Raw genomic sequence first — 20,095 nt, forward strand, 5'->3', positions numbered from 1 at the left:
AACATTTAAGAAACTTTGATTCGGTTCGGTTTACACACCACTAAGAGTACTATTCAGAATGTGATTAGATGTTATTAGTTGTATAATTTTTGAGAGGATCGAGAGTATTTGGAGTTTGGACCTCAAACTCAGCTGCTTTCTTTTTCCATTCTGTCTGTTGTGACCACATTATTAAAGTACAATGCTAAATTGCTGGAGTATCTGTTTAAGCAGCATTTAAATGTTGTAGCTCATGAAAGTAAAGCTAATTTTAACAGTTATATTCTGCAGCACAAGTTTAATTTGTATAGCTATATATGTATATAATGCAGTCAATGTAGGCAGAAAAACACAGTGGAGAGAAGATTTCAACTTAAACATTTGGCTTTCATGGCAGCAACAGGGTGAGTGTAAACAATAAACCATCAATGCATTTACATCAGAGAGAATGCCACAGATCTTGCACTCAACATCACTTGTGGACTGTTAAATGTTGAATATAAGATGAAATGTAGAAACAGTGGAAACACCATAGAACACAAGGTACATACAATGACTCAGACCTGAACAGTAACTAATGAAGCTTTTAGAGCAAGTTCAAGCAGGAAGACAACTGTTATCCTACCTCATCATCACAGAGAGGAGCCACCTCTCAACCATTAATGATTTCACTGGGTTCTGATCCACTGAACTGGTTATTTTGTATTTACCAGAACAACACATCATATTATTAAACTGTAGGTATTTAGACTCAGTGAAATCCCGCAGGGAGTCTTTGTTCCCATTCTTCTGGTTGTGAAAGCAGCTTTGCTGCTGACACACACTAGACGTCATGACCCCGGTCCCAGCATGTCCAAACCCTCTCCCTGCTCTTAACGACTCAATTCTTACTGATATTTTGTTGGCTGACGCTCTACAGCCCAACAAAGAAAAGAATTAACGGTCAAAACTGAAAAGAAATTGGACAAAAACACCTCAGTCAAAAGCATCAAAGCCATTTTCTGAATGAAATAGCAAAGCTTGGATGGTGGTTTGACTACCTTTCAGTGGTGCACTCTGAGATAAGCCAAAGTTAAATACAGAGATAAAGGCAAATGGATGATGTGGATTCACGTCAGAGGCCCAGTGGCATCACAAAGAGAGTTTGCTCTTATAAACTTTACTGGAAGTGACTGCATACATTCATAATGTCAAGCGGTGGATCGGAAAGGGCGAAGAATGGGTCGAAGAGGACACTAAAAAGAATGGAAGACCATAATGTAAGTTAATGTTTTAATGCACAAAGAGTATAAAAGTTTGTAGGAAAAGGAAGAAGCACCTGGAGAATAGTTACACCAAGACATTTTTTCTAATATTTTGTAAAGCAATACTAGCATACTCACTTGAGTGAATCAGTACTGGATAAATAGTATACATAATTTAGACCAAAAATTACACTTCTTGTAACCATTTTTCCAGATGTCTTGATGCATTTTTCCTCCATGCAGGGGGCAGCCATTTGTTTCCATTCATTTCATTACGTTATAAAAATCTACATGCAGTCACTTGCTTGTGATCAGTATACCACCACACTTAATGCACAGGTAGTGCATTACAGATATTTCAGATCAAACACTTTCAACTCTTAACTATGTTTCAATAACATAGCTCTTAACAGAGTAAAAGGTTATTTATGTTACGTTACCTAACATATGGACATGAATGGTAACCAATGGCTAGGATAATAGGAGAGATGTTCAGAAATATTTAACGCTACAAAATAACCTGATAAAAGATCAGTAGTGATACATAATTGATAGTAAATAAACTATGTGATGATAGAATTACTGATTGTTATTTTAACACTTATCTGAACCTCTTGCATCTTGTTGTCTGTTCAGGTCAGGTTGGTCCAGACACTTAGTCTGGACAGTGTCTGGGGTCAAGGCCCTCCTACAGAGCTCCTCTTATGGGTCACATCCTGTCCGAAGGGGGAGAAAGAGGGGACTCCTCTTACCGTGGGAGGTGGAAGGCAAAAGGTCAGAGGTTAGGGCTGCTTTCTCAGGTTTCAAAGCTAGCTGGGGGCTGAGGTCGCAGGGTCACAGCTCACAGTTCGACTCTAGTTAAGGCCACTGTGTTTATGTGGATCGCAGTAATGGCTTCCGCAATTAAACACTAAAAATGGAAGCATTTATATCCTCTTGTGAAAGAGGGGGACGGCGATGATCGTCAAGCGGTTTCGGCCAATTATGTGATCTGTCTCGTTACCTTATGTACGCCGGAGCACACGCTGCAACAGTGATTTTAATATGTGTTGTGTCGTTACTGAGGGATTACTGAGTAATCAATCATTGAGGGCAGCTCTGCTTTTGACTTCAGTGGACAAACACAGCCTCAGTGTGAGCTCACTGTTGGGGATGAAAGAGTACTCGGTCTGGCAGATTCAGGAGTGTGTGCTTGTGTGTGATAGTGGTCTTGACGGACTGGTAAATACCCTTGTGGTTTATAGTAGAGTGTGTCGAGGAAGTACAAGACAACAGAGAGGGACTATGAAGTACACTAGGATGAAAAAAGGAGGGAAAAGGGACAAGTGTGTTTTACAAAAAATGGAAAAAGATAGTAAAAAAAGATATAAAAGTAAGGGACTGAGAGGGCAAAGAGAGGAAAAGGTAAAGGTCATTCTGCTGGCCAGGGCCTGAAGAATAAGTCATTATTTTGGGTATTCGTTTAGGAAAGTGAATGCAGATATGTAGAAGTGGGATAAAGGGCAACTCTAGAAAGAGTGCGGGGTGGGGGGTGAAACGGGAGTGAGTGTTCGTGTGGAAGACACAAAAGACCACAAGAGAAAGACTGCCAAGAGTGAGGATGATAAAGAGGGTGGGAGAGAACGCATTGGAGAACAAATCAAAGAACTTGTAACAAAATGTGCAAAAGAAACAGCAGTGAAGAACTAAAAGGTACAGAGTTGAACCCTGTTGTTTTCCAGCGGGATGTAAAATTGCTCCACTGTACCAGAACATGGAAGTGGAGCGCTTCTGCAGGTGTTATCTCAGTTACCGATAAAGAGCTTTATGCACAGTGTGGCGTGAGGCGAGGAGCTGAGTCTCATAGGGAGAGAGGGACACGCTTACATAACTGGCCTCGTAACTGCCAACAGCTGGCTTGGTCTGGGCTTGCAGGGCTAAAAGCCTCTATACGGATCCAGATCCAGATTTCATGTGTCCGTCAGTAAGTAGAACAGAGAGTCCCTGGCCATGAGAGGTTCTGTTTCCCGTCAAGATGCATCTCCTCAGTCTAAGCAGGAGAGCACATGTGTTGATCCAGGGCCAAGAACTGAGAAAGAGGTCACGCAGTCTCTTTAATACACTGATCCACTTATTCATTTCAAACTGTTTCAGTTCAGTTTCAAACACGGGATGAAGCAATGCAACATTTCCCAGCTTCAGGCACTCAATCTATTAAAATGAGATAAAGTGTATATCTTCAATGCGTCCCTACGAGACGAGGAAATGAGGATGTGAGGAAAACTGGAGAAAGGAAAAATTATTTCACTAAAACTGCAATATTTAATACCATGTTATAAATAAACAAATATGTTTAAATCACAAAGAATTCCCAAAAGTCTTCCAAATTAAACAACGAAATATGAAATGTATATTTGTAGTGATCAGCATGAGAGCAACTCTGTGAAGCTGTGCTTTGACCGCAAATGCTCGCATCGGCCACATCACTAACATGCTCACAATTACACACCCTTATGTTGAGCAATAATGTTTATCTTGCTCACCATCTTAGTTTAGCATGCTAACTTTTACTAATCAGCATCAAACACAAAGTATGGCTGATGGGAATGTCAATACTATTGCAGGTATTAGCACTAGAGGAAAGGTCAGAAGATCGCCAAAGTTATTACAATTCATCCTGAGGGGATCATAAATGTCTGTTTCAAACTGTCATGACAATCCATCTAAAAGCTGTTGAGACATTTCTGACAAGGTGGTTTAACCGACTGAAAGACAATAGGGCTAACAACATTGTCTAGAGCTGTGACACCAGCATGGCTAAAAATCCCTACTTGGTAAAGTGTAAGGAACAAACCTGGCCATGGATGAAAGAATAAAAATAAAAATATATAATGCTGATCGTTCTCCCATGGTCTCCCACGTCAAATATAGACGTTTTGTTGACCCACCCATCGACCTGACTTCCTCCCTCTGCGGACTCTGTGGCTCCATAATAATGTCACACTATTTCCTCCTTTGCTCCAGATGGACAAGAGTGAGATTCCTGCAGCCGCTAGATGACTTTTTCACTTAATCACATTTACTTAATCGACTGATGCTGTCTATTTTTCTTGGAGGGACAGTCTCAAATTGCTCTTTAGAATTGACAACCACTAGCTCAGTCAATGGTGCATGCGTGGAACAAAACAATCTGTTCACTTTCGCAATAAGGAACACTTTGGTCTATCAGTCCTGTTGAGCTGGTCAGGCCACTAATGAGTCACAGGGGCGGGTAAATAATCAGCTTCCACCTCTGACATTACCAGTGACCACTAAACCTGGGGACTGATTTCATTAGCATCGGTTTAGTCTGTTTAATAAAATTGCACTTTTGTTGATAGCGCAAATTCTGAATGGATGTTTGAAAACACTCAGTCTGGGGGTGTGTGATCAATATTCAAACCAGTGAGTCATCCATATGTTATCTGAGGTGTCTTTGTCCCGTTTAAATCAGTCAAACCGAAGGCTATTGGATTTGTAGTTCAAACAATGGTAAACCAAAGGACGACATCAAGGCCAGAAAAAACAGGGCATAATTGTGTGAGTGTGTGCATATGGATAGAAGAACACACACACACACACACACACACACACACACACACAGTATCCTTATCTGTCCCATATGAGAGATCAAAGCACCGCAGGCCGTCAGCAATCAAACAGCGAATGGGGGAACGCCAGCCAACAAAGTAAACTGATAGAGAGAGCAAGTGATAGCAAGTGATAGAAGCAACGGAACGAAAGGGGAAGCACATGATGAAGAGATACAAAGGAAAGGAGGGAGCGAGACAAGGAAGAAAGGAGAAAAAAAATATTCACATATGTCCCCAGAGTTAATGAGGTCAGTACACCCATGAGCCATTTCAACACAGAGAACAATGTATGTCTCTGGAGGCCAATCAGATAGCATCAACCAAGTGGGCTGCAGCTGTGAGCCAATCACAATCACTTCAAGTGACATCAGACGTACAATATGATTCAAACCAGGGAACATGATCTACTGAGGAAAGAAAAACTTAAAAGAGTAGTTCCTTTTGGGAATCCAAACCTTATAGAATTAGACCCCGAAGCCTCTACTCGTGTGCTCTGGTTTCATCAGCAACATGACATTCTAGAGTCAGGGAAAGACTACTTTTCATGCCCCAGATGCAATTTGGCAATAAACACCGAAACAAAGTACAGTGCAGGCAACTTGAGACGCTCTTCTAACAGCAGATGCTCTCTTTATCAAGAATAACAGAGCATCTGGTTAGTGTCGAAACGCCAGTGAAAAGAAATCTATAATGTTTACAGCTTAATCTTCAAGACAACATGTGAAATTCAGACATAACTCACATCAATTATTAACAACAATCTTCAATGGAGAGAAGTTTCCATTGTGTAGCAGTGCTGCTGATAAGGGACAGATAGGGAGCCGCTTCTGTCATCTCCAAACAGGTTAATTATCTTTTCAGCTGTTTGCTCAACCATAAACCTAGGGGAATTACACAACCTTGTCCTGTGTTTACCTCTTTAAACAACAATATATCATTAAAGGCCACATGTGACAAGAACACAGGCGTGTGGATTTGTGAATGAAGCAACAAACTAGGAACTTCTGGCAATTGCAAGTGGGTTTAATGCTCCACATTTACAACTGGATTAATCACTATAAGAACGTCTGAGTAAAAACACAAATCCATGCAATTGTTTTGAATGCAAACTATTGTATGCTAAAACATTAGCTAGTCAAATCTTCAGTTGTAAGAAAGAAGGGGATGGAAGCTTACTTCTGTAATGGCTTTACTGATTAACCTCCAGTAAAGAGTCCAGTAGAGCATATGTATGAGCAGGACAGAGGATGTGATTAGACTACAGGTAGTAGGCCATGTGGTAAATTGGATTACCATTTTTGTTCAGAAGCTCGTCTGCTTACTCAATCACAAAGTTTTCTTTTCAAAATGGCATTATATTTGCACACAACATGGATAACAAAGAAAAAAATAAATAAGACTTTTTTATGTGGCCTTACCAATGTTACAAGACAGCCGCGCTAGCTCTGTATGGCTGTACGGATGCAGACTGGTGCTTTGAACTAAATGCCTTAAACTAAATAGCAGGTATAATGGTAACCATGTTCACAGTAACCAGTTACTATTAGCATGGTAACATGGTAAGTTGCAAAATGTAATGTATAGTAACTTAAATGTCTACGTGTCTAGGTTTTGTCAATAGTCTGTGTTTCATGATCACTTACTATATCCGTTTTGCCAATCCACTGTGTGTAGTTCATTGTCTGTGACTGTTCCTGTGACTATTTTGTGTAATAGAGTGCACTCTTTGTGGATGTGTGTGATGGCAACTGGCACCATCCTGCCACCAGGTGGAATATATTCGATGACTCACTTCTCATTTGCAGGTAGAATCACCTGAAGTGGCTCGCCACTGATAGGAATGGATCATCAAAAGTGGTCCTCACTCTGTCCGTAAGACCTGACCTGTTATTTGAAAACACTACTTTTAAGATTTAGTTTTGTCCATTTGGTACACAGAAATTATACCAAAGCATAACACAAAGCAGCACTAAGCAGCACATACAGTATAACACTCAACGACATCATGTTCAGGCCTTGTGTTACTGTCTAGTTCAATACTTAAAGTCTCATTCTCAATATGTGAATAATTATTATACGTCATTGAACCCTATAGTACTACTAACATAGCCATTAAGTGTTAACTCAAACCATCATAAGAAAGGATTGTAGGCAGTATGCATGTAACATATGGCCAAGCTAATATTTGCAATGCCTACTCTCTAGTGAGAGTAAAACTAATATTACACACATTAGAATGTTGGTTGAAACATTTATAGAGATTTTGCAATAGTAATTAAAAACTAAATGGTATTTCAACTTTCTCTTCACAGTGCAATTCACACAATGGACCTTAGTTTTTGCAACATGGAACATAAGTAGGCTGCAATAGTACATTACCTAGCTGAATTGCGTGTTAAATTGTTACTATTTCACTTGCGTTAGCGTTACCAACCAAGAGCTTAACCTTTTTGCTTTAATTCACTGTCAGCAATCAACAACTAGGGCGCTATATCACATTTCCACAAAACTCAATAAACCTGCAGTTAACGCACAACTGACGTTAGCAACATTAGCATCATACTGCTATCTTATCAGGATAGAAGGAGAAGGAAAACGGGACTTTCAAACTTCTTGCTTCTTCTTTTGGTTTCCATCAGTGTTGATTAGTAAGCTAATAAATACATTAGCTTTTACTAATTATGTCAACTTTTAACGCTACTTATCGAATCTCTTTTCTCTGGTTGCAGGACAAAATCTCCCCACCTTCTCTCACATTACCTTACACCATTGTTCCACTTGACAACGCAGGTGCCATGTGATATGTCAATCAAGCTCAGCTAGTGGCGGGACTTGACCAAACCACCTTTCCTGAGTGATTGATCCCCTTTACTTGTACAAATTAGGACAGTCACATTATATTAATACATATTTTAACCCTATATTGTCACTGGGTTACACTAAGGTTTACCAATTAGCATGAAACCAAAAGTATAGCTGACGATGATGGGAATGTCTTGAGTTTTGCAGATACTTGGTCATAAAGTCGGCTTTCTGGATGAATAGAAATGCTGACCTGATGCTTGCGATATGGAAAGTCAGGGGAGCACCAGAGTTATTATCATTCATCCCTAGGGGAACATGAATGTTTGTACAAAATTTCATGGCACTCCGTCCAATAGAAATAACTCCGTGTGGGTCGCCATGTCGCTTGCATGGCTAAAAATAACACAAATTAATTAAATATAAAACCTTACAGATGGACCAAAACACAAGCAAGGCTCCAGGAAACTTAGGAGTCTAACGCCATATTGAATAAGGACAAAGAACTGTGTGAGGTTGAAAAATATCAAAACTGATTTACAAAGAATTTGCTTGAGCACAAAGGTATCATATAGTCATTTTATGTGAATGAACCTGGAGGCTACAGTTTAAACAACTTTACATAATACATGTGCAAGTGCAAGGATACAAAAATGTGCATGTCCAAACAGTTTGCCTGAGGAAAAGACACATGTTCCACAGACCACAGGACAGATGTTCTGGAGGCAGAGATGGGCCTCTTTATAGCAAAACACTGAGCTGTTCAAAGAGGCCCTGCTGACCCCGGGACAGAGCGACTCAATTAGCTTCCCATAATGAGACCACACTGTGGGGGGTGTTTATATAAGCTTATTAAAACATAATCCTGCGAGCAACGCCATACTGTAGCAAGTCAGGCAGGCCACTCCTGCAACCACAGAGTTAGCTAACAGCAGGTTGGTGGCTTTAGACCAAAGATGAAATGAAAAAAGAGCTTAGACAAAAATATTTCTATCCATAAACCAACTCCAACCAAACTTAATTTCTCTCTCCAGTAATCTCTTTTCACTTAACAGCTGATTTCTATTTCTATATTTGACTTTATATTAATTTTATATTTTTTGCTGTGCCTTTTACTATGCGTTAGTTTGGTAGTACAGAGGTTGTGCATTTCCCACAAGTGGTGCAGTACAATGCAGGTGGTGAGGAGAGTGCAGCAGTACAGCACTCCACTAAATACCTGTCTCACACCGTAACGCACTGCTGACACCCAAGACCACCAATAACCAATATTCAGATATATTTAAGCATGAAAAGGTTATTTATGTCTCATAGAAGTGAAGATATTCACATATTTAGTTTTTTGTAAAGTTGTTTTTACATCATGTACTCTCACCACTGTTAGATAGCAGGACCCAAATGTAGATGAAGCAGACATACAGGATCAGTTCAGTGATGTATTGACGGTATACTCATACTGTATGTACAGTATATAGACTTACTGGCAGGCACAGATAGGAAGGCAAACAAGGGACAGGTACTAGATCCATGTTAGGTTCAGGTTCCAGTTATGGTGGCTCAAAAGCAGTGGCATGGCAAGGAATGAATGGGCAGTTATGAACTGAGAGGGTGATGAGGGACTGAGATGCAGGTGAACAGGTGTGCAGGGAAGGCCAGGCAACTGCAGAGTAGATGAGAGAAGTTGGAACAGGTGTGTAGATAGGTGGGGCAGTCGGGTGATTGGGGGAGGGGGGATCTGAGAGCATCTGGTGGATGGATGGAAGGAAAATGGCCTTGAAGGGGACCTGGGGAAGAGGGATGTAGCTGGAGACCACAGGCTTCCACATCCACCCCACTGGACGGGTTATTGTCTGGCTCTCATTTCCATGCATTTCAAAATCTACATATGCATTCTACTTAGGTATTTAGGAGTACTGCAGGGGGTAGGGGAGGTTTTTTATGATTGCTAAAATACTACTATAAGTAATTCTATTAAAAATGTAAGTTTGATTGACCACATTTCATATTTAATTTATTTCAAGGTAATCATGAAAAGCCTTAAACTGTCAACTGCTTCAACAAACACCTTTTATTTTCCACTTAAAAATGGTTTGCACTTGTGAGGGGTTTCTTGGCTGAAAAAAACATTACAAAGAGGGTACATTATTAAAAAAAGTTTGAGAAGTCTCATTAAACCTGTGTCATAATCACAAAGAGACCCAGAACTCAACGCTTATAGAATTATGAGAACATGAGAACAGGTCACTGTAGTAGCTTCTTACAGGAGGGAGACCGGGGTCTTAAACATACTTTGAAAGCAGATTTCTGTCAAGAATAATGAACTGTACTCAATCGTTGGTTAAATCTACGTGTGAGTGTCTTTTAATCAGGGCCCCAGACATATTGCATCGCATTACAAGAGCTTGGGCAACAGTTAATCCTACAGACAATGTACAAAGTGGACCACAGTCTACTGGTTGTATCCCTTCCCACCCCACAGAGCTCATCGACATCGTTAATGTCCCTTAGTAATCCCGCCCCATGGGCTGAGCTCCAGTCGTTATGCTGGCAATTATCTTGGGGGTGCCAGAGAAATCCTTCACCAACTTTAAGACATCAAAACTGATTACAGAGCTGCTCTTTCATGTGGAGTCAGAGTTCACGTGTTACCTAAATGATTCTCAGAAGTTACGTAAGGAATTGGGTTTACAGGACTGAAAAGTTCAACAACCATCTGATTTTTTACAGCTGACTGGGCCACCCATTTCACACCATTATCTCACCCAACATTTTTTTAAAAGGGACTTTCATCCAGGGCCAAAGCTGCTAGTAACACTCCAGTAACAATTCCAGAATTGTGGGATTCAATTGCATGAAGAAGAGTTTACATTTTACCATTATGTGCATAACATGCAGGTTGTATATGTCATATTTTTTAGACTTTATCTTCAAAGACTAGTTCAACATTTCAAATAATATGCTTACTCACTTTCTTGCCAAGGTAGACCAGTAGATCGATTCTATTTTGTCATATTGAATTTCAATATGAAATTGAGCCAGCAGCCTGTTAGCTACGCTTAGCATGAAGGTAAAGAAATCTGCCTAAAAACGCTTCTAAGCTCATGGATTAACATGTTATATCTTGTTTGTATAATACATTAAAAAATACAAGTGTAACAAGCTAGCCATTTCTCCCATTCTTTATGCTAAGCTAAGCTAACTGGCTGCTGGTTATATCTTCATGTTGAATTGGATATGATGGTGGCATCAATCTTTGCGTCTAATGCTTATGCAGCAACTAAACATACTTCCCAAAATGTCGAACAATTCATTTAGGATTTGACTTGATTTTGGTCAAAAACATTAGTATTCCCCACCGCTAGGCAGTGTGCTTTGAAAAAAATTCAGAGAAACTAAGCAGCTCTACGGGACTGAACCTACAGTGGAAGCCATCAGACTGAGCCACAAAGTTTTGCCTATGTGAACCTATGACCATGAAATTGTCTTGTTGGCTCATTAACTTGTTTTACGTTTACATGGTCCTGCAAATACACCCACATTATGTTTCGCTTGAAACCGGGCTCTCTGAGTTTTGGTATTTATATTCAGCAGAGCAGTCTATGTTAGCAGAGAGACACTCGTACATGGACACACAGTCTCTCACCGTGAAATTCCAACAGATGTAGGCCTATAGACTTCACCACTGGTGTGTTTTCTGTCTGTTAGTTTCATGATTGACAGCTCAATAATCCCACCAAAGGCAATAACTTTCAGACAGGTAGCTATTATAGTCAAACACACAAGCCACAATGCTAAATCACAGGACAGGTTTCTCAAGATGGTTGCCATAGGACACAACAGTGGGGTTTCCTGCTAAAATATTGGTGGAAAGTGGAGCCATACTAACTATCATAATTAGACCACTTGGCACCACTTCTAGCTCAATTTTACCCACTCTGAGGCCGGACAACATACTCATCTGCAGTCTGCCAGATGACACAAACTCTCTTTTAGCTGCCTACCCTATCATTAGCGCTCCCAAACAAGTACAAGATACCTAGCTAACTGTCATTCTCTGCCCATTGTTGTGCACTGTGGTGTAGACACATAGCTATGAATAGGAGGAAAAGCCTATTTCAGGCAATTATAATCATCTGATCCTGCATAGTTAGAAGTCTTGGTGCCGACAAAACCTCTGCGGCTAAATCTTTGAAGTCACATTTAACTCTTTCACAACATTGTAAAAAGATAGCTTTCAGTTCATTTTAGAGACTGGCTGTGGCTGACATTGTTTACTTATTCACTACACACTATACAGAAAATTATGGGACAAAATAAAAAAAACTACTCATGTCATTACACATTCAGCAGTTGTCCACTGTGTATCTTACTTTCTGTCTTAGTTCATGGTTAGTGGCCATCAAATGTAGGTCATTTGTTACATCGCATTATGGGATAATATGAGCTTACTATGTAGGGTCAAATTATTCCTAATAGAGATTAAGACAACAGAAATGATGCATGCTATAAAGTGAACTATATGGTGAATATTTGATCTTTAACAAGGACTACAATGGAAATAAGTGTTGGGCATCCTTAATATAATTGTAGATGTGTAAGAATTCATGTCCCCATTCTCATGTCAAAAAAACTAAACTCACGGCAGACATTTTTACGTGTCATAAAAAGGTAAAGACAGGTGTTATTGATAAAATGTATTATGGTCCCGTTTTGTTTAGTGTACCACAGCCATTCCAGTGAGCCAGCACACACAATACCAAGGCCCTGGTCCGTTTAGGTGGGCCTTAATTAATGTAATTAAATACACCTGTGTTTACCCAGCAATGACATGTCAAAATGGTGTGAAAAGGGCCTATGATGCATTTTTATTCATAATGTCTGTTTCCACTTAAGACTTGTTAAAGTTTTGTGCACTTTTAGCAAAAGCTAACTAACCTACATTTTGGTTAGAAACATCTGTATTTTTGACCATGATACGACCAAGCACATACTAAACAAATACAACACACTTCTCATACTCTAATAACCTTTGACCTCAGAAAGCAAGTGTGTTACACACACTGTTTCACTCTTATCATCACATGATTCTCTCTTCATTGTGACAGTCGAGATAACATATCTCCATGGAAGATTCAAGAGTGAAGACAGGTTAAATATTTCACATTTTATTTTGTTCCGCTCATTCAGCTCAACAAACTGCTCTCCTGCCAAAAATCAGACATTAAGTGAAACACTCATACTGTAAGTACCATTTAGAGTTGGACAGCACAGCCAATGACTGAGTCACTTATATATGTACAGGCAGATTTATCCCAATGACATTACAAACATCATAAATGATTACTATGTAACATACATAAAGACATACAATATTTCATACATCTGCTCTGTATTGCTGCTGATCAGTTATTGGCCCAGAAGAAACAGATAAATAGACAGAGCTGAATGACAGGCTTCTGAAAAATAAGAAGCAAACATAGAATCAGTCTCTTTGGTGATTTCACCTCATTTACTGTATAATTTCAAAAGAGGAAAGCTCTACAATTTACTGACTGAGAATGACGGATAATTATTTGTTTAAGGCCATGACTGCAATGACAATGATCATCCGAACCGGTGGGTGGTGCAGGAAACATGCAGATCAGACACTTCTGTTTCAGTGACATTGAGTAAACCTACATCTCAAGCACCACAGATGCATTTACCTGCTCTACATCTAATCCACACAACTGCTCCAAAGGCCATTGCATGGCGAGACTTCAGTGGTGTGTTTTGACTGTGTGTGATAAGTGCAATGTACCGAGGCACCACCCAACTTTATGCTGCAACCTTGTAACAGTAAAGTTCTGAAACTAAAAAGCTGTTTCTTTGACAGTTCAGGTAAAGCTGAACAGCAGGCATGTGTTATCCAGAATAGATTTGGTAAACAATGTTATTAGGCATCAGTAGGTTTCCTCTGTTAATGTTTGGTGGCATCAATCTACTGTAGAAGGTGTGTATTGGTGAGGAGCTTATAGACCTCTAACTGTGTTGTTGACTAACAGTGTGACAGATGTAGCAACACTTCAACATGTGGCACGGACATAAGCTGGTGTAGAGAAATCCCTACACAAGACTCCAACACTCCACAAGAAATCAGATTTTAAAAGAATTTATACTCATTTACATTTGATTGTAATCCAAAAGATAAGGAGTTAAAATAAATGCAATCAGTTACAGACCAGACTTAACGTGTGGTCACTAGAGTTGCTTCTGATTTAGGAAACTCTCAACAGTAGTATTATTGCATCTTTGATTGGGGATTCAATCTAGTTTACATTAACTTCAAGTTCTGATTTTAGTAAATAAATCTATAAGAAGTGTTGGGGAATTACAGTGTAGCACACAGAAAATAATATACTTTTTTAAAGATGGGCATCATATCAGACACATAGGAGGAGTACACTTTTAGTACATAAGATCACTGTCTGAACACCTCCCCTTCCAAGTCAGCTTATGTTTCCTTTGGACATGTCCGGTATGATATGTGCCATTAAACTTTATTAACTCCATTTTTTTTGGTTGAATGCTGGTCACAGTCATATATGACAGTTCAGACTGGCTCTGAGGAGCAGACAATGCTTACAGCCTCATGCTCTCTGACTTTTAGGCATCATCAAAGAGGATTTCTGCAAAAACTCTCCAGCTCCGGTAGGCACACTTTGCTTCTGTTGAGCTACTGCTCCACTGAATTAGGTATTCTGGCTACCACACCTGGGGTCGTCCAGGTGAACGAAAAAGTAGTCCTTACATCCAGTTTCATCATCAGTCACAGGGTTTCCTCACTCCCTACTGGACACACACATACTTCTTCCACCAGGACTTGGAGAGCATTTTCATCTTATCGGCTGTGCTGCGGACCTTCCTCTCCCGCCTCGCTCTCCTGTCAAACTGCCTCAGACCGACAGCGATGGCCGCATCAAACACCTCCTTTAGATTCTTTTGTGTCAGCGCCGAGCACTCAACGTACGTCACCGCCCCAATTTTTTCTGACAGCGCCCTGGCGTCTTCCTCCAGCACTGGCGTCTCCCTCCGCCTCGCCAGCTCGATCAGCACTTTGACGTCCTGCCGCAGGTCGCACTGTGTGCCTACGAGGAGGATGGGCGTGAGGGGGCAGCGGCGGCGGATTTCGGGGACCCACTTCTCCCAGACGTTTTGAAAGGATGCTGGGCTGACCACGCTGAAGCAGAGCAGCAAGGCGTCTGTCCGGCTGTAGCAGAAGTGCCGGAGTTTGTCAAACTCATCCTGATGGAGACAGAACCAGATGGTTGGCAATGTGGTGATTTATAAATATCAGGCACATTCACCTTAACATATAGCTCAAAATCTTTACTTTGTGATGACTCATCTTCCTTCAATTCTCACCCAGGCTGACCACACACCAATGCACTTTCAGTAACCGGTCAACACACTCAAGTACTACAACATAACAGGAAAGGGAATTGTGCCAATAATAATAAAAAAACTGTCCAAATAGAGTTTATATTGTGCTAATACATAGTGATGCCCTGCCCACTCATTTATAGAATCTATAGTAAATTTCCAAAAGTCACACTTTGGAGCCACACAGCTTTGACTAACAAGGGCCTCACACACCCTTGAGTACACAGATTAAGGTTGGCAGAAACTTGACACAAAACTCTCCTTCTTTCACTTAACCCTCTCCTTTCCAGCACACATCTCCTAATCCCTTTTCACCTAAACAATACTCTGTGTCAGGTTTCAAAGCACGACCGAATCTGCACCATGTAGTCATGAATTCAAACAGTTAACATGCTCAGCTTAACAACTACAGTGGACACTTATCAACTTGTGAGATTCCCACACAAGCAGCTTTGGCTGTGCTTTGTGATCTGATGACGTAGGTCCATCTGCAGAACCTACAGACATCAACATCTCTGAGCAAGGAGCAACTTTGTTTATCAGCTTTGGCGGCAGCTGTTATCATTTTTCTCTGGACTGTTTCTTTCTTTCTGTCCAGGCTCTCTCTCTCTCTCTCTCTCTCTCTCTCTCTCTCTCTCTCTCTCTCTCTCTCTCTCTCTCTATCTATCTATCTATCTGTCCTCTCTTTTTTTTGGCACAGCCCAACCTGATTCTGGCTCAAGCTCCCCTCTTATGAAATTGCATAAGTACAGTAGGTATTTGCCGACTTTTATCTGCGCCTATTTGCCCATGCCTGTCTGCTTGTGTGCGTCTGTGTGCATGTGTGTGTGCAGTTTTAACACTGTGTGCAGTTTACAACATGCTGTGAGGTTGTATTAGGGGCTTGTTCAAATACCTTGTTCCCCTCTAGAGCCAAGTTGTCTTTGAGAGTGTGTAGAACTGGCAGTGCCCTCTCAGCGTTTGCGATTGTAAAATATGCTGCTCCCAGGGCAGGGTTCTTTTGAGTTGGATTATGAAACATCCACCCATGCTCCAGGGAAATAAAAACACTCTTTCACAACCTGGTCCTTCCAAGATTTCTCTTAAGTACCAACATAATGAGTCAATTACTTTGGTCTGGCAAGCGCCCTGCACCACGGTGTCCTGAAATATATTTAAGGTATTTTTGGCATTAACACCTCCAATCTAACCTGCTGGCTTTTTCCTCTCCTTCAGCACCCTGTCAATGCACCACCATGAGATACAGCTATTCTATGGGGCGTTGTTATTTTCATACGAGATGAAGATTGACAGCAGAGCCCAGGAATTCCCCCCTTTTTAATACTGATGAAATAGACAAGAAGCCCGTGTGAAGCAAAGGCAACCTGGGTCGACCACAAAAACTAATCTGCAACTAATCAAACTATTGGATTTTTCGATATTTCTTCTTTTGCTAATTAGAACTAAAAACAAAGTACAGCTGAAGCTGATGGGAGGGTCAGTGGTTTTGCAGATATTTGATCATGAACCAAAGTATCTGACCTGATGATGCCACTTAATGTAAAGTTAAAACAAAAAATGTGAAAAGTCACAAGGCTTCATTCTCTGGGAGACATGAATGTCTGTACAACATTTCATGGGAATCCGTTCAACAGTTAGTTTATCATCCACAGAGATAGTAAAATGTGACATCTGGGTGTAGCGAAGGTTGAGAGGCATGCAGGGCATACGTAGGGTCCCAAATATGTAATGCATTATGTGTTTGTGTGTCACCAAAACTCACCTGTCCTGCAGTGTCACACAACTGCAGTCTAACCGGGTTTCCATCCACCTGAACCACAGCTGTGGACACAGAAACAGACAGACAGAGATAATAAGTTACAGCTGTCAACATGACATTACGTCTGTGTAGGCTAATAAAGCCTGCACCTGACACTTAAGACACACACACACACACACACACACACACACACACACACACACACACAACCCAACAGAATATTCTCTGGAATAAACAAAAGCCTGCCAGTTGAAAACACAAAGACCCCCTGCTCAGCTCTTACCGCTCACAGACAGCCTGCTCCATCTCGCCCACCCACTCTGCCAGTTACCGTTGAGACCATAACACTTTACTGTCACTCGGACCACTCTGTGAGCTTTGTTCTCTGTTGTGTTTTTACAGAGGCCATTCCAAGGTTGTCTAATGGATGGTTCATTTCGGTGACTCTTCCAATTGGCCTCATTTCCAGATTGGAAAAGTGGATGAGTCATCTTACAGTTTCATTATGGGGCCATTTATTATTTTCAGAGGAGCGAGCACAATGCGGAGCAGCAGGCACATGGAAACATTTACAATACGCCTGGAGTGTGTGGTCGGTCATACCACCTGATCAAAGGGTTCGCTGGAACTATTCATGTAGTAGGACAGGCATCATACCATTACAAAAGCAGGGAGAAAGAGCGGGCGGAGAGAATGAAAGGAAAGTGAGAGGGAGCAGCCATTGTGTAATCATTTCCTAATCCTTGACATATGATACTCCTTTGATTTTCTGGATCAAAACTCCCTCTTATCGTCCCCTCTTCCAGCCTCACGCTCCTCTGCATCTCTGCCACCTGTGGCATGGCGTAACTGCTCATTTGTCAGCTTTCAAGAGGACACTCTGATTCCAGGGCACCGAGAAATGACATCACCATTAAGGGCCCCAACAGCACAATCACCCTCTGTCAGGCCGAGGCGAAAGACAATCTCTGCCTCTGAGCCACTGCAACAGATGTGCCCGTTCCAGTATAGAGGAGAGGGCTCGCGGGTCAATGCTGACAACAATAGGCAGAGTTGTGCAATCCCAAACCCCTGAACCAGAGACGCTCTCTGTTCTGTATGTGAGGGTAAAACCAGCGCTCGTCTGAAGGGTGGTGTGTGTTCTCAGCGGGTTTTTTATGGGATGTGTGTTGGCCAAGTTGTTAGTTTTACTGCACACCAGTGTAATGTCAGATAGTTAACTAAGATAAATGACAAAAAAAGTGTACAAGTCAGTTTACAGGACACAATGTCAAGACTCAATTTGTAACTTCTAAATAAGCATAAAATGTGTTTGTGTGATTTTTCATTCAGCAGTTTGTCCTGCATCAATACGGTCACTTTATGCTCTTGTGTATGACCATAATAGCTGCTAGTCATAACAGAGTAAGGTTTTCAGAGTTTCTGAAGAAAAGCTGAGGAGCGACAGTCTGAAGACCTGATCATGAAGGTGATCAACAGGTCACAGGTGTGTTTTTTAATGCTGACACTGATCAGTTTGAAACAAGTTTCCAGTTTGAAGTATTTTGTTCTGTCCTCTTATTTTGCAGTAAACAAAAGCTTGCTGGGACAAGTGAGAAAGTTTGAAAAGTGGAACACTTTTCAAACCAAATGGAAACCTGGCTACATCAGCGAGGATAACTCATGTGCATTAACACTGATGGAAGGAAATAGGAAACACATCTATCGTAACAATGGAATAATAGGGGAAATAACAGAATGGACGGGTGCTGCCAAAGCATGAAAAGTTGAAGATAAGTTCAGTAAAAAGGCAGGTGGAAACAAATTGACTAACTTTTAAAGTGGACATTTTTTTAACATAGTTTCATTCAACAAATCTGTATCTTAATTGGACGCTGGCTTCAATCTCAATACAGCAATGTTCACTAGACTTCAGTTATACAAGGGTCTGTGCTAATCTCTGATCCATGGAATGAGGGGTGATATTCCGAACGCTTAATGCATTAAAATGATCATAAGGAAACTGAAATAGAAGTATCTTGGGCTTACCTGAGAAGTCATCAAATGCAGTAGGGACATATTTGGTTGGGTAGCCATTCGTTGTGTAGCTGACCACCAGACTGGTTTTGCCCACCGCTCCGTCACCGAGCAGGACGCACTTCAGCAGCCGCTCCTGCGCCTGCCCTTGCCGGGTTTGTGTGGGATTGTGCGGGGGTACTGGAGGGGCCATGGTCCGTCCGTAATCCATGGTGACTAGGGGTACCATTCAATCAGCTTGCACATTACCGCGCTCTCCTCGACGGGAAGATGAAGGACCCACCATGAGAACAGGATCCCCTCGCTACAACGAGTTTGCCAATTGCTTATAACTGCGAGCGGGACTCGTGCGTAAAACGTCTCCTCCTGTCCTGCGCGCTGCCAAATCCACTGTGGCCGATCAGCATCAGGACTACAGGCTGGGACTCTGCAGTTTACAATGCGAGGGCGGGTCTAAAGCGTTATATCTTCAGATTGATTTGACTAATCCCACCCACTTCACCTCCCAACAGCGGTGGGCCGAAGTCTAGATAAAAAATAAAAAAGTGTAACATTTGGATGTTCTTAATGGAAATTAGAAAATAAAAATATACTGCATCAACTTGTTTGATTTTTTTATTAGATTTTTTCATTTTAGTTAATACTTCACTGAACACCCAACTGTTACTCTTTTTTTTGGCCAACTGAAGTTGCCATGAGATCATTGAGTTTGAACCTGTGCGGGCAAGTCCAGACGTGTCCTCACCAGTGAAAAGACCAAGGACAATCTTGATGTCCATTCGGAACATGACACATGATGTACTGAAATTTCAGACCTCCTGACCTACTTAAATTTTTTAAGCAGAGCCTAGAAGGAAGAGCCAGTGGCCTCAAACTGTTATCTACTGGAGAATGCGCAGTAAAAGACCAAAATATAGCTCACTCAGGGCAAACTCAAAGGTCACTGTCCGTCTGATTGAGTAACTTTTCAGTGGCTGAAGTGATCCTGGTCCCTTGTCCTAAGATGACGGACGAACTGGACACTTGGAAAACCTGAATATGACTGAAGTAATGTCTTGACTTGTGTCGCCTCCTTGTGGTTGGTTGCAAGAGTTTAGCGAAACTGACATGCCTGAAACTCTCAGGGCAGGGTGAGCATATAAAGGGGCCCAAAAGCAACAGGTTCACACTTTTCACATGCAAATACACATGCAACATCCTACCTTTACATCAGATTAGCCCTCGCAGGTACGTTAACAAGAATTAAGAAACCTGGGCCAGAA

At 41.3% G+C, this 20,095-nt stretch overlaps 1 protein-coding gene across 1 annotated transcript; it reads right to left on the bottom strand.

The window, feature by feature from the left end:
- Positions 1–12,785: 12,785 nt before the first annotated feature.
- rhoub (ras homolog family member Ub) lies at positions 12,786–19,253 on the bottom strand. The gene is made up of 3 exons (XM_068711324.1): positions 18,846–19,253; positions 16,821–16,879; positions 12,786–14,920 (listed from the first exon to the last, which is right to left on the bottom strand). Exons 1-3 carry the CDS (start codon positions 19,060–19,062, stop codon positions 14,465–14,467), a joined length of 732 nt encoding a protein of 243 aa, XP_068567425.1. The 5' UTR covers positions 19,063–19,253; the 3' UTR covers positions 12,786–14,464.
- Between the last annotated feature and the right edge of the window lie 842 nt (positions 19,254–20,095).

Source organism: Cebidichthys violaceus, unplaced genomic scaffold, assembly GCF_023349555.1.
Source record: "Cebidichthys violaceus isolate CVI_PGR_0920_01 unplaced genomic scaffold, fCebVio1.0.p SCAF_1, whole genome shotgun sequence".
Lineage (NCBI taxonomy): Eukaryota > Metazoa > Chordata > Actinopteri > Perciformes > Stichaeidae > Cebidichthys > Cebidichthys violaceus.

Excerpts from the sequence above, each read along its gene's own strand:
- rhoub (XM_068711324.1), bottom strand. The coding sequence starts at position 19,062 with ATGGTACCCCTAGTCACCATGGATTACGGACGGACCATGGCCCCTCCA. Across the intron at positions 16,880-18,845 it reads TGCATTTGATGACTTCTCAG|CTGTGGTTCAGGTGGATGGA; the intron begins GTAAGCCCAAGA and ends CTGTGTCCACAG. Across the intron at positions 14,921-16,820 it reads TGTGTGACACTGCAGGACAG|GATGAGTTTGACAAACTCCG; the intron begins GTGAGTTTTGGT and ends TGTCTCCATCAG.